The sequence below is a fragment of the Conger conger genome, chromosome 6 (genome assembly GCF_963514075.1).
Source record: "Conger conger chromosome 6, fConCon1.1, whole genome shotgun sequence".
Classification (NCBI taxonomy): Eukaryota; Metazoa; Chordata; class Actinopteri; order Anguilliformes; family Congridae; genus Conger; species Conger conger.
The window spans coordinates 53,518,592-53,534,313 of record NC_083765.1 but is presented as its reverse complement, the minus strand read 5'-3'; the positions used below and the strand labels follow the sequence as shown (position 1 = coordinate 53,534,313).

General features: G+C 42.2%; 1 protein-coding gene across 1 annotated transcript; it reads right to left on the bottom strand.

Moving 5' to 3' along the window:
* Positions 1-1,347: 1,347 nt before the first annotated feature.
* Positions 1,348-14,945, bottom strand: LOC133130028 (neuronal acetylcholine receptor subunit beta-4-like). The gene is made up of 6 exons (XM_061244239.1): positions 14,735-14,945; positions 8,729-8,874; positions 8,036-8,080; positions 7,628-7,737; positions 5,288-6,359; positions 1,348-4,207 (listed from the first exon to the last, which is right to left on the bottom strand). Exons 1-6 carry the CDS (start codon positions 14,781-14,783, stop codon positions 4,034-4,036), a joined length of 1,596 nt encoding a protein of 531 aa, XP_061100223.1. The 5' UTR covers positions 14,784-14,945; the 3' UTR covers positions 1,348-4,033.
* Positions 14,946-15,722: the final 777 nt, after the last annotated feature.

Genomic DNA, 15,722 nt, shown 5'->3' with positions numbered 1-15,722 from the left:
TGCATACTGTTTTTTTTCCAATCAGTTGCCTTGTTTTTAATTTGCTGACCGCTCTATAAATTACCCTGGTTCAAGCCTGTACTTGAGCACAGTAAAAGCATTTGGATACACTTGCAGTCTGCATCTGTAGCCGGCACTCATACATATGTCACATACGATATGTTTGAGTCAATTAAATAACTAAGACCAGAAGTTGTCACAAAATCCTGAAACGGATCTGCCATTGTTGTGCACCCCTGCTCTAGACAGTTGTCCGAGGATTTCAGAATGAAAGATGGCCTTATGGAACCATGTGCTTTGGACTGACAAAACCACAATTGAACTTTTTGGCCACCAGCAAAGAAGGCATGTTTGGATAAAAAAGGATGAAACCTTTGTAGATAACACCTTGCTTTGTAGAGAACACCTTGCACCTCCATGCTTAACAGCAAACGGGTAAGCATGGAGGTGGATCCATTAAGCTTTAGGCTTGTGTGGCAGCTCAGGGCACTGGAAATATTGTGCAAGTGGAAGGAAGAATGGATTTGACCAAATATCAAGAAATTCTAGAGGCTAATGTTCAGTACAGACATTAAAGTTGAAGAAAGGTTGGATATTCCATGTACCCCCAGGAAAGATGGATGAAGGTTTTGGAATGGCCACCACAGTCCCCAGACTTGAATATTATTTAAAAATTTTAAACATTCCATACATGAAGGAGGCTGAATACCATTTCTGAGCTAGGGTGTTCTGCCAGGAAGAATGGGGAAAAATTCCAGAGGCGAGAATTGAAAGACTCTTAGCTGGCTACAGGAAGCGTTTAGAAGCTGTTATGGTTGCCCAATGAGGAGTTACAAAGTATTAACTGACGGGGTTCCCAAACTTTTGCACAGGGCCCTTTTCCTTTTTTATTATTTTGAAACTGTGAAACATTTAAATATAATGTCAACTTGCTTTATAATTTGAAGAAAGGTGTTATGATTAACATTGCACTATGTAGAGGTCAGGTTTGCTTTCAATCAAATATCACTTAGATATTCTTTGTAAAAGGCCTGCCTAAATGTCTGCACACTACTGTATGTGCATATCCCATTGTCAATCCCAACCAATTTGAAAGAGGCCTGATGAACTGCCATGGTTGTGATAGGAACCAAAGTCATACTGAAGAGACATTATGAGAACCAGGGTTCTAGTGTGTAAGGCTGGTACTATACATGGAATCAAGTTGTGTATTCTGTTTTTTACTTTTTACAGTAACTGCAATGACACAAAAAACATGCACAAATTAGGATTCTTCAGCTAATATGCACTTTATTGTCCTTGAAGGGAACTCCTGGTATAATTAACAATATCTCAGAGAAGGTCAAGATTTTATTGAATTCAATTATTTCACCACAAATGTTTTATTTCATATGGGATCAGAACCATACATCCCACACACATCTACCTTAGTTGTACACAGTAGAGAAAATTAAAAAAGGGCACAGGATAAAAACAATGGAGTGCTTGTTGATTGTAATTATCATTAATTAGCTGTTTAAGCAATTAATTGTTTTAGGGCCTAGAAACAATTAAACGATTCATTAAGCTTAGTCATCACAAAACACAGTGGACGTTTTAAATGTCTTTAATTTGCACTCCTGACAGGACATTTACTGTATTTAATTGTGTTCCTACATTAGATCTATTTGTGTCAGATCCAGATATGTATTCACATAAAACCCCATTTGGCTGAGGTTGGAAGTAAAACAAACAGTGAGCAGCCAGCACCTGGAACTACAAAATGGAGGATATCACATCCGCAGTCATTTTTGGACAGATTTTACGAGTAGCTCCTCACACCTGAAACACTACACATGCCCCTTGCAGGGACAGTGAAAGATTAGCGGTATAGATTAGCGGTATAGGCCTACATGCACGCGCAACATCTGAGATCCAGTATTTCCTCCCTTGTGTGCTTGTTCTTTCCCGGTCATTGAGTGTGAAGTGTTGGTGTAATCAAATTTCTCCTGTACGCAGGGTTGTCTGTACACGTGTTTAATGGATCCGGCGAAAACCTATTTACTCTCGTCATGAAAAGCTGATGTGAACCAAAGTCACTGATAAATAGTGAAGCCGGGATTGATTCATGGAAAGATTGATTGCAAGCTGACACAAACACCCCTAGAACAATGTCTTTAATTGCCCTTAATTTATCTGCAACATTCTGCTGTGTCAATGATAATCCATGGGTGAGCAGTTTTTTTTCCTGATTTAAATTCAATGACTCATGAAGTCCTCACTTTGTCCTTCAAGATATTTGTATTATGTCTTCATTTGACTTTTGATTGAATAATCCATTTATCTGTACAGTGGAAGGACAACGATCACACTGTTAAGTTTTGTTTTTTATTTTTAACGCTAGGACAATTTTGTGAAAATTTGAGCAGAAAATTAAAATAAAATAGACTGTTAGCCTCTTTGTATATTTGCATGTCTATTAAGAATATCACAAGCTGTGCTTTTTTCAGAATATTTAACAAACTTGCTCAGCATTCTGCAGTGAATAATTATTGCCCATACAATGCATCTGTAAAAGTGAGTGTCCACAATTTGGCCAGTAGATGGCACAAAAAATATCTTCTGTGGTTTGTAGAAGCATATGTGGCCGATATACCTGCAGCTTCTGAAAAGGCTTGTAGCCCCATAATCGTTCACCTGAACATGCTTTCTGTCACGTGGGTTTTTGAATAGAGCCCTTGCTAGCATATGTTGAGGGATTCACAAATCAAATATCGTGACCTTGGAATTATAAGGTTCTATCTTTGTTCCGAGTGGTTCTGAGATATTGAGCTTCAAAGACAGCGGAGTGAATAGACTCCAAGCAGACACAAACTTTTACATTTAGCATTTCCTCATACTTTTAAACAGTACTATTGAGTGAAACTTCACACATGTATTTAGTGCCCTATAAACAAATTACAGTAACTCTTATACTTCTAAGGTCTCAAACTCCAATCAACAGAAAGGGGAAGGGGAAAGGTAAGCTCTCTTCAAAGCTCTCTTCAAAGCTTTCTCCAACCAGTAGACAAGCTTACATTATCGTCTAACTGTGGTGATATATTTTGCTGAAAATATTTCACTCTGTGAGCATACATAAGTTGCCTGTGCATACAGTACAATCATACAATATACAACAGTACAATATACAACTTAATTCCGTGTCATTCTAGTTTTACAACATTTCATATTTCTTTTGAAAAGGTCAATCCACTTTTTACTATAATAATTAAGAAAATATGACTCTTAGCCATTTGGGACAGATGTAATGGCAACAATTGGAATCAATGGCTTTGGGCAACTGAACTATAATAAGTAACTGCAATTGTCATTTTCATCCAAAATAATACATTTTCTGAACAAAACCATTTATTTTTATTGTTGCAAAGTTGAGATGGTTCTCATAAAAATGTTTTATATTATTATTCTACTTCTAGAATGTACATTTATTCCCAGAATTCTAATAAGTCAGTTTAATTTTCAGTGGTCACACCTTGACAATCTCAATTTTTATTCAGCAGATTAATTTCACTTCATATTACTGTGCAAATGAAAACTATCTGCCAAATTCTTCACGGCTTTACACTTTATTGGGTGTTCATTATTTTAATTAACCTTTTTTTATACATATAACCAGTAAGACTGACTTTCTGACATTTATACACCATACACCACAGAGTGAAATTTAACAATGTTTTGACAAGCATTATGTACAAGGAAGTGTATCGGACTGCAGACGGATGTCTTTCAGACAATTGCGAAGATTCAGCGTAAGTAGCTCCGAATGGTGGTCATGTTATTCATTCTGTTTGGCACATCTCCAGTAAGTATGCATCTAAAAGTGACACTTGTTTTCCTGCCAAATAAACAGCAGGCATCGCTGGAACTCATGACAGCAGATATCACTGAAATTATCGTTTTTTTCCGCCACAGCAGTGAAGATGCAGAATGGAAACGGGAACCAGTGGCCATCTCAAATAAGTCATGAATTCCTTAGAGATCCGAAAACCTCGGCTCAGATTTGATCCCTTTTGATGGTTTCACTGATCGAATGCTGGATCGGCACAATTTGGTTCTGGAAAAGAGGCTGGAGGAAGAGGCCTAGGGTGCCAACCACGCACACAATCACAAAGATCCACAGGAACATCCGGTCCACCACCATGGCCACGTACTTCCAGTCCTCGATCACCTACCAAGTGACAGAGAGACATTTTCACTGTATTTGACTATTTATTTAGATTGAGTCTTTTTTTAGATTGAGCTGGGTATTGAGCTGGGTATGAGCTGGTCAGCTAGTGCTGGTAGCTTGTCGTAGCTGGTCAACTGGTTACCAGCTGTTTAAAAACTTGAACTGGTCAAACCATGTCAAGCTGGGAGCTGGTCTGAACTGGTCAACCAGCTACCAGCTGTTTCAAAACCTAGCTTGAGCTGTTTTTTTTCAGCAAGGAACATAATTGAAGTGGAATGATTAGACTGAAGAATGCCTGAACTGGCCTTTTTTTTCTACCTCAAACTTGAGCGAGGAGATGTAAAAATGGCAGCTGGTGTAACACGTACAATGGAGGAAAAACACAAACAGTTGACAACCTTGGCAATTAATTGCTGAGGTGCACAAGGCAACAACTATTGACCCTTTAACCTCTTAGCTTTCTGCTGCTCTTGGCAGTACTAGACGGCCATTATTCACACTCTGGTCACCTCTCCACTCCATTGATTTACTTAAAATAGCAATCAATGAGAAAACAGTCCAGTGTTAGTTCCCTGAGTTTATAGCCACCTCATTACCTGACCTGGGTTAAGCTGCCTACATCTTTCTTTGCTGTCAGCTACCTAATTTATTCTCTAAAAAGCTAAGCTATGTGGCTGCTCCTTAGGCGACATGGATGCAACGTTCATACGCTGTGGTTACAATACTTGTTCTTGTCTCTACTGTTGACTCAATTCAACTGTCTGTGAATTGATTTTCTCTACCAGACATTGGGCTTTACTAACCTTGATACAAGCACTTACCTGTAAGACCCTCTCTCTAAGAACATCTGCTGAATTCCTAAACATGAATGTAAACGTTTAGCACTTGGAACTCTTATAGTTTTCTTGTGTAATTGCAGATGTGCACATTGCTATGACGATTCATATGCACAGATCTGCGAGGCCTTGATACGAACAGGCTCAATCTGTTATGGCCCTTGGGGCTCCATTAACTTAAAAGGATAAAGTGTATCCTTCAAAACGGACCTCAGGATAGCGAGGGTTGGAGATGGACACTCACACTCTGGTCGTCGTCGTCCCCCATCATGTGATCGGCCACGAAGCGCACACCGTCCACGGCCTCCTGGATGTCGGGCCCCCAGTCAGGCCCCCGCTGCTGCGGGTCCTGCGCTGAGGCCACCCCGTCAGGCAGGAAGTCCCGGGGCCTCGGCTCGCCCTTCCTGCTGCCGGGGTTGAGGCAGAAGGGCCCACCGGCGGTCTTGTTGAAGAAGTGCCCCGGGGACGAGAAGCCAGAGGCGGAGGAGAGGAAGACCGAGGAGGAGGAGGAGACGGCGGCCGTGGCTGGGAGAGGGGCCTGATAGCCGAGGCCCGCCCCGAACAGCCCCTGCCGGCCCCGGAGCTGCCGCTGCCGCCGCAGCCTCTGCCGGGCCGAGCTGTTCCGCGGGCGTCGCATGAAGAGCAACGCGGGCAGCTTGACCAGGAACACCAGCTTAACCCAGGCGGGCATGGTGTGGGTGCTGGGGGAACGGTGGTGCACGTTCAGCACGCACACGCTGGTGATGATGGAGAAGGTCACCAGGACCATGGTGAACATCAGGTACTTGCCGATGAGGGGCACGTCCAGAGAGGTCGGGGGCACGATCTTGGAGATGAGGAGCAGGAAGACGGTGAGGGCCAGCAGGACCGATATGCACAGGGTCATCTTCTCCCCGCAGTCGGAGGGCAGGTAGAAGACCAGGATGGCCAGAGAGGTGATGAGGACGCAGGGGATGATGAGGTTGATGGTGTAGAAGAGGGGCTTCCTCTTGATAATGAAGTCATAGGTGACGTCCACGTAGGTGGGGTCGGAGGGGTTGACCGTCCGGCGCCCGGGGAGGGCCAGGATGTCCCACTCCCCGCTGGGGGTGAAGTCGTCCATGCTGGCCACCTCTGTTTTGAGGACCAGGTCGAGCTCCGTGTGGTCGTAGGTCCAGGAGCGGAACTTGAGCGTGCAGTTCTGCTGGTCGAAAGGGAAGTGCTTGACCTCGATCTTGCAGGCGCTCTTGTAGATGGCTGGCGGGAGCCAGAAGATGCTGCCGTTGAACAGGACGATTGCATTGGTAAACACAGTCACCTCATAAGTGCCATCAGCGCTGGGGATTTGACGAGAAGGAAAGATAATGAAGCAGTAAGTGTGACTACATCTCAGAAACAATCATAATTAAATAATATCAATTGAATACCTATCGGCTATACGTGATTATAATTACTTTTCTGGAATTAGGGTTTTGGGAGGTACCATGGAGGCCTTCTAAACAAGCAGATAATAATTGAAGCTGAAGTTATATTAGTCTGCAGTGGCCCTGAGATGAGATATCAATCTCAGCTGGTCAGCCTTAGCTCAATATTCGTAAATATTCGTAGGCTATGTCAGTCTCAGTTATTGATTGAATGCTAACTTAACCATTATCCTAGCTAACATTATCTTCTAGCATTAGCTAAACTTTGACCCGTAAACAAATATGTTGGTACCCATGAGGCTAATGATGGCTAGTTAACCTAGGCAGCTAGTTAGCTAGCCATGAAATTGCAATCACTGTTAAACACAGACACACAATAACCAGTGCTAAGATACCAGTGTTTCCATTAAGGTGGTATGACAATGGAGGGACAAAATGAAAGGCAGCTAAAGCGAAGCAATTAAATGTAACTATCTGAAAGTCATTCCTGTGTAAGTGTGGTAGGCACTGTGAGTGGGGCAGCTAGCAGCATTGGCCCTGCTAGCTAAATAGTTTACTAGCTAACAAGCAATTTGTTCTTAATCAGAGGTGGCTAATGTTGGCACGCTTGCTTGTCAACACTGCTACTGTCATAATCACGACTGGTAAAATAGATATTTCATTGTTTTCAATAGTTGTTAGCATGCTGTGAAATTTTTAATCATCACAGCAAGTTTGCCTATTTTTATTCATTTTAACCTTCAGTATAAACTCAATAAAATAAATGGCTACATCAGCTGTGAGTCTCTACTGTGCGACGGAACCACAAATGCACCCCTTGCAAATCAGGCAGGCCGTGCAAAAATGGCCAGTGACAGTTTGCATGTTAATGCTACTTTTTGCATCCAACAAAGTATAGCTTAGACTGATGGATGTTGAGCTAGGGTTGACATTCACAGCACAGCTGAGTCTGATAAAGGTATAGCTTAGACTGATGGATGTTGAGCCATGGCTGACAAAGTACAGCTGAAACTAATGGAGCTATAGCTTATACTGATGGATGTCAAGCTAAGGCTGACAAACTGAAACTCAGATGTCAGCTCAGGGCCACTGGACCATCTCTGAAGATAAGCTTCCCTGAGAAGCAGATCCAAAGAATAGCATGGTGAGATTTTAAATTCAACTGAAACCAGCACACTTACTTGTTGTACAAGACAATATCGGGAAGCCAGATGTGGCGGGAGGGGATTCTTAATTTGTCTATGCCATCATATTCGGAGGGGTCCCAGGACAGTCTATAATCAATCCAGTGCTAGAGAAAACATGTCACTTCCTGTCACATTCTGGTATATTTGAACATGGGTTAGACAAAAACTAAATCAAACCACAAACAGCAATAACAATAATATGGTAAATCATATGACCATTCCATGGCTTAATACAGCCACTAAATACCAGTCCAAACCCGTATAGAGGTTGAAGATGGGAGGCACTGCTATGGTTTAATTCAAGTTCAAAGTGAAGGACATTTTGTGCTCATGTCAGAGATTTGATAACTTGTTAATTTTCTGGTCATTTTAGTGGATAATTTCTTTGACCGTCACACTTACCTGGGTCAGCCAGACATTAGTGGTCATGATTTGTTCCCTCTCATTCTGGGAAAGGAGAAAGCAGTATCATTACATACAAACTGTAACTGATTTGGATTGGTGGTGGGGTGACAACAGTATTTTTTTTTTAATGATGCTGACTGCATTGGTTCACCTTTTTTATGTGTTGGAATCATTCCCAGAATTGTTTTCAGTAAACATGCAAGGGCAGAACTGCAAAGTGGGCACGGGGAATTGATTCCAGAACCTTCTCATGACCGTCATGTGGAAGTGAAACGAATGAAACCGCAGTTTTCATACCTCCACACTTTAGTTGATATGTCGGCTTCAATTAATACAAAGAAGATGACAACACAAGATCATAAATACGGGATATATATGCCCTTCCTTGTTTTTTGCCGAGGCCGGGAAGAGGCTTGTAAATCAGCCCGCGGACGTAAACGCCGTCGCGCCGGCATGTTTACGACTCCTTTAAGTGCGGCTCTGCCCTGAAGTTTCAATCTACGGCTGACAGCGGCGGAAAGAACAGCTGGGCGGCCAGCCCCCCTGTACGAAGGGCAGGGCAGCTCTGCGGGCCATTTGTGGGATTAAACGCAGGAATGGCGGGGCTGTGGGGACGGCGTGTCGCGTGCTGCGGAGGCTTGCGTCGGGGCAGAGGGGGCTCCAGCTCGAGCTGCAGCGGCACACTCTTACCACGCTGATGAGCTGGGCCAGGGACACCTGCAGCTTGATGGTGACGCGCTCGGTGCGGTTGATGGCGGGGCGGATTAGCTTGTTGTAGCGGTCCTTACCCAGCAGCCAGTTCATCAGCCGTTCCTCCGAATCCGCACAGCCGCCACCTACAGACGCAGCAGGGACGGCATAATTAGGAAATCAGAGTAAACTAAGCTAAATAAATAATTTGGTGTGGGCACATCATAATTATTTTTGTTCAACTCCAAAACTGGGTTTCCCGGTTTCCATCTCAGTTCAGCTATTTATTACCCAATTTGCAGAGAATAATAAAAATTGTTCACAAATCAGCAGAGCCAGATGAAAGGATGGGATTAAATAGTCAATAAATAATACAAGGGCAATATTATGGCAGCCTGTAGCCTAGTGGCTCAGGTACGTGACTTGGACCTGGTGTCACCATGATAATATCCGCACAGCTGTTGGGCGCTTGAGCAAGGCCCTTTTACTGTAACCGCCCCACCCGTATTTCTCCAGGGTGGATTGTCCCCTGCTTGGTCTTATCAACTGTAAGTGGCTTTGGATAAAAGCTTCAGCTAAGTAACAAATTCTTATTATTACAACATAACAACATCCTGAAACATCAGAACTTGGTCCCGGTGGCTCTGAGTATACACACTCTTTTCAGTGTCCGTGCTAAGAGAATGAGAATTTGGATACTGCATTTCCTCTTAAATTCCCAGGGCATGTTTTATTTCCCTGCATGGAGACTTGTTGCTGACTCTGCAGCCAGCATGCCTAGCAGAGCGCACCATTCATGAGCTGGCAAGCAGCCTAAAATTCCTCCAAACACAAGCGCCACTAACACCGCATCCTTCCAGGTGCCCACGGGCACCATTCTACCATCTTAAAATGCAGAGGACGTCCCTTTGGAGAGCACTTAATTCTCAATGGTGCATCTTCATTTCTCAAGACGGCTTTGGCAGTGGTTTACTGAGAAAATGAAAACGGTGTTAATGCAGTGTTTTTAATGGAGCTCTTCTGGGGGAGTATTCGTGCATTCATAATGTACTTAGATTGTGAAGTTGTATTGTAGGCCTCCCCAAGTCATTCTGTGTGACAGAGCGCACAGCATCAAAGCCAAACTAACAGAGGTTCTGTGGACCCCGATTAAGAATGACAAGAGCCCTGAAATACCACATTCAATTATTGTGTGTTCACTAATGTAAAATCACTTATAGCCAGCTGGCCAAAGAAATTCACAAAAGTACTTGTTCTAGTTACTGTGTAACAACAAGCCAAGCAAAGAGCTAGGATGGGGGCCATTAATCTGATTTAATACTATGCAATTATTCCTTTGTTTTTGTGACACTTTAGCTATGCAGAGATAATGCTTAAACAAATGTAATTGATCGCTAAAAGTCTGAGCTTTTATATCCACTCATAAATTAACGTGTTTATTCATTTTCCATTTCAGCCGCTTTGCCAGTCCCAGCACAGATGATGGGAAACCTGACCTAATGTCTAACAGTCCTATCTGTAACCTGTGAATTATGTTTAATGATATTAGAGGATGCTTGAGGACAGAAAGTGACCACCCAGGGGAGCATGCTAATGAGATGAGACTGCCTCCAATAGAAAATACACAGCCATAGGAAATAGAAAAGGCAAACACAAAAAGAAAAGGCAAATCTCTCAGCTGAATGGCATCTTTACCAGCAGTAAACACAACATAAAATCATGGTGCATTCATTATCTGAATGAAGAACTATATTTCATCTGGCTTTATTTTCCGCGTTTAATTCAGGAGAAAATGGGCAGAGAACGAAAAAATGTGACCTTTTTATACATTAAGACCATGTTATTACCTTACTTAGGGAAATGTCATGTCTTTGTTCCTCCCAGGAATCAGTTTGTCATCCACTTTCTATTGGGACACTTAAACATACAACTATGTTGTGTTACCCTGTTTTTCCTGCCATCAATGTGTTTGTATGTATGCTGTTCATGACGAATACATTATAATGCATAACACATTTGAGCATATTTATTTACTTCTCAATTCAAAGTAGTGCCGTACCAGGGCTTGAAAGCCCATTTCATCAATAAGTGACACAGCTGTTATCCCTCATGGTTTGACACAGACAGCGAAGCTCACAAGCACAGATGGCACATTGTCAGGACTGTTGATGACAGCTGTTGTAAATTTTATCGCTGACCGAGAGGTGTAAGACACGCCACACTGTGACTGTGGCAAACCCTTCCAGGACCCCAGAGACAGATCGGCACAAAAAAAGCATAAATCACAGAAAACAAAAGCAGACAAAATGGCTTCCTGTGGTTTTACTTCTTGATTTACATTAACTGGGCCTCACAAGTGAAGCCTTGGGTGCATAGACATCACCAGGTGCTGAGTATCTTCTCTGGTGATACTCTACCAGGCCTGTGCTGCAGCCATAGTGCTTGTTTCCAGGGCCTGTTGCCTTAAGTTCCCTCTAGCATATAGAACCAATTCAATTGGATTTAGATCTGGTCAATGACTTGCCAGTCATGAATATTAAAGTTTTTGTCTTTGAAAAAACTCTTTAGCAGTATGTTTGATATCACTGTCTTATTATTGGCTGTCGAATTAAGTGTCGTCCAATGAGTTTGTAGGCCTTTACTCGAAATAAGATAAGATGTTCCTGTACACTTCAGAAGTTGTTCTGCTACCGCTATTAGCAGTTGCATCAAGTGAGCCAGCCATGCATGGCCAAGCCAAGACACCCCCAACACATATTTCAGAGATGAGGTGGTATGGCTTTGCAGTTGGGCAGTTCCTTTTTACACTTACCATTACTCTGATAGAAGTGAATCTTGATCTCCTCAATTAGGTACTTCATAGGAGAATATAACCTGGCCACCCTTTTTTGTGAAGAAGTTGTGGTTTGCATCTTGCAGTGTAGAGTCTGTACTTTTGTCTGTGAAGTCATTTGCTGACAGTGGTCACGGACACAGCTACACCTGCCTCCTAAAGAGTGTTTTTGATCTGTCATATGTTTTAGGTTTTTTCTTCATTATGGTGAGAATTCTTTGTTCATTAACTTCCTAGGTCCTCAAGGCCTTATGTGATTACTGATCTAAGGTTTAGCCTATTTCTCTGACTGTTTTTTTCTTTTATCAATGGCTTCCTTCCCTTTCATGACACAACTCTGGTCCTGTAAAGAACAGACTACAAAAACAAACCAAAAAACCAACCAAGCCTAGATTTAAGACTAGTTTCTGAAAGCACCTGCACTAAGGAAGCAATTAAACACACTGACTTATCAGAAAAAGCTGTGCAGCGATTTCCCCCAAATACCATAGTGCCCTGATGTTGGGGGACATACACTTCATTAAAAGTTGAGAATCACCTGGATCACATCTGAAATATTGATACAGAACCAAATCAAGAAAAAATGATTTTGTCCCAAACATTATGGAGGGCAGTGTATATGCACGTGTGAACACATATGCCTGTAAGCCAACAAGTATTTCAACATTGAAGGAAAAATGTATGCATTTTCTTTTTTTTAAAAATAAGAATACAAAGCAATTGTTGTTTGACTGTGACTAATGGAATTTAATCCATCAATTCTATACATTTGAATAAAAATAAGAATGGATTCCAAAAATGTAATAGGAGAAATGGTGCTCCTATTGGTGCATATGCTGAAAAATATGGCATGCTGTAACATACTTGCTAATTATAATAAATATACACAAAACTCATACGGACTGCCTGAATCCATTGACATTTTGAATGGACAAACTTGGCAGTAAACATATTTGGCAGATGTTGTTTTGTCAGAATATTGGCAAACACTATGACAATGGCCCACTACTCTTGATGCCATCAGATGGTTGGCACTCCCCTGTTAGGAAGGATCTATCACATGCAAGTCACACACCAGAAGTGCCAATGAGGTGCTTGCGAATATGCCACTGTCACAGACTAATTTACATGTCACTTTGTACAACACCGGCCCCTCTGTGCTGCCTGAAGGGGGGCACTGCAGGCATCCAGTGGGCATCCAACTTTGGTTTTTAATGTTGAAGGACCCTGAAATGCCGTATCGTCAGCATAGCTGTTGATGGATTTATGATCCAGACAGCAGATTGTGGCCTCCAGAGCTTCAGGATGAGGCAAAAAGGTGAAACCTTATCTAAAGATGTGGGAGATACCAGTTCTCCCCAATGTCAGAATGAAGAATATGGAGAGCAAACCCTGGATTCAATCAATGTTTACCCTTAGCCTCCACATAAGGAAGGAATTATTATTAAGTACAGTTTTGAGGTTCATTTTTGGTGGCTGTAACAAAAGTAATGATCAAAATTATTATTCAAAGTTATAAACAGGTGTTGAATGAATTCAGTCTTCCACAATGGCTATAATAAGGGACTGAGACCAGATACTCCAGTCCCTAAAGTGAGACCAACCTAAACTCCCATGCAGAATGTCCATCAAAAGCATGAGTTATTGATATAGTGATGCACGCCACAGTCTCGAATCAAATCCTGATCACGCCACTGCCAGCTGTGGCTAGGCCTTACTAGCCAACCTGCAGCTGGCACCGTCTCACTATGAAACAGTGACTTGTCTGATCGATTGAGTATCTGCGCTCTGACAGCGACAGTTGGAAATTAACTTTAGTCCTCCTTGGACTGCGCAGTAAAATTAGTGGCTGGCTCCACTTGCTTTGGAACTCCAGTGCGATATTCTGCATCTCACTAAACGATGACATTGCAACAATGAGCCATCAAAGCAATTCAACATATCTGAATATATCTCTATTGAGAGGTCCCTGTGCTCTCCTTCCAACTTTAGGTATCTAAGCCAAACATTTGTGCCTCCATGGATAACTGTCTAATCTATTAGCACAGCTTTCCATATTTTGACAGAACCAACCCCTCAAACCCGATCCTCGTAAAATGCATAAACAAATAAATAACTTAATAGCAGAGGATCTCTAAGTGCCTTGGTGCCTTAGGAGCTTTGGTGTTCAGTGTTCTTGAAGCACAAACCCATTGTCCCAGGAGAAAAACTGTTCTAAACAATGCTTGTACATATTTTGGATTAATCGAGAAAATGTCAGTTATTTTAGGTGTTTCTCAGCTTCTCCAACATCAACAGGTTTATTGTATTTGCAGAAAATCCTCAGTTTTAACCAACATGGAAGCTTTGTGGAATTGAAGCCCATTCATTCATCATCTTTATGAATTGACCTGTATCCACAATTGGCCAAGCACAATCTGTACATGATTTGTCCTAAAACGACCTCTCTCCACTTAATGGAGGCGTGGCTGGGGCAGATTCTCAAAGCACCAAATTGCAAATTAGCCAAAATCTCAAGTGTGGTATGTCTGCTAATCTCACCGCCTTCTATTGATAAGTACGGGGCAATTTATTCAGCTGTGTCGTTGTAACGATTTCCCAGTTGTTCAAATCTTTAGATGTAGGCTCCTCTCACGCCCTAATACCGGTACCGGACCCCCGTGATAAATAACAATAGTATGAATTCCCAAGAAAAAAATCCAACAGTGCACCTTTCACGTTCCTGCCTGCTAAAAAAAAGTAAATGGACATCGCTTTCAGTGTCTATTATTGCTATTACTGCACCTCAGTAATGCGTGATGTTCTGTGGGGTGTCCTTTAACAACAGTCGATTTACTTCGTGCGTTTTCCAATTGACTCAATCGAAAGCTATGCACGAACTCTATTCTGTTATTTTGTGCTTCACGTTTTCTTTTTTAGTACGGAAATGTATCCACCCAAGACCGAAACTATTATCACTCACAACAGACAAAAACGCAGGAACGGACGACAGGAGACCGACAACAGCCCCAAACAACTTTCCCATAAATTATGCATACAAAGCAAATGCACGAAACAAAAATAAACAATGACACACAAACGTTGCTCATAAACTAATGTTCTCTGAGTTTTCCTATTGATTCAATTGCAAATGATGCAGGTGCAGCAACCTGACGATGACATAGGCTACTTACTTTGAATTAATGAAATGAAGCAAAAGCTGAGAGTCAGAGTTCGTGTCATAGTCGATGCCGATTAGCCCAGTCGTGCTCTCAATGTATAGCCCCATTCGATCCGATTAGGGCTTGGCGTTCATACAGTGCATGACAAGCTTAGATGGGACCCCATGTATAAACACGTGTGTGCCGATCGTCTTCCAAGTTGTTCCCTCTCCCATTTGGCGGCGTAAACACGCACTTGTGAGAAAAAAAAAAAAACACGCCCAGGGAATAGAGGGTAGCTCCATCGAGATGTAAAGACGACTTATCCCATTGCACTGCAATGACATCCGGCCCCCTCCCCTCCCCTGACACAGGCACACGCGCACACAAACCCCTCCACGACAATACTCCAGTCAGCACCGCATACGCAGACCCGCGCGCAATTTTGGATTTTGATCGTTGCTACTTTGTACTTTGTGTAAATGTGTGAGTTTCATTTGTTTGCCTGCGAACTTTCTTCCTTTGCTCGAAAATTTTTCATTTGTTGCAACAAATACTGCTGTGTGCTATGGAATCGATGTCATGGATAAATATTGGACAAATGTTAACGAGGGGCGTAAGGATACCCAACTTGTTCACAACACGATTTTACCATCAAAGCTATTGACGATAAGCCTATAATTTTTCAATGCTCAGAAAATACTTTCATCCTCATGTGAAATGTTACCCAAAAGAAATAATACATTTCATAGCATACTATTCGGAGCAATCCACCCGACTGATAACAATAACTTTCATTCTAATGTTTATTGCAGCATCTAATGTTTACTGTAGTTGGCAGCACTTCCGTCCTTTATTTTTGAATGTCGTTTATTTTCAATGACAGAATTTGGGACACTGGCAGGCTACCCTGTCAGCTGTTACTTGGAGACATTCAAATGGCCTCCATGTCCTTATGAATATGACTTTGAAAAAGTCTACGCTACAACGCCTCTTTGTGTATTGCTTGGGATTTTATTGT

Bases quoted from the DNA above. Each gene is read 5' to 3' on its own strand.
- LOC133130028 (XM_061244239.1), bottom strand. From the start codon at position 14,783: ATGACACGAACTCTGACTCTCAGCTTTTGCTTCATTTCATTAATTCAA. The intron at 8,875-14,734 runs GTAAGTAGCCTA...CTGCGTCTGTAG, and splicing joins CTTCATTTCATTAATTCAAA to GTGGCGGCTGTGCGGATTCG. The intron at 6,360-7,627 runs GTAAGTGTGCTG...TCAAATCCCCAG, and splicing joins GATATTGTCTTGTACAACAA to CGCTGATGGCACTTATGAGG.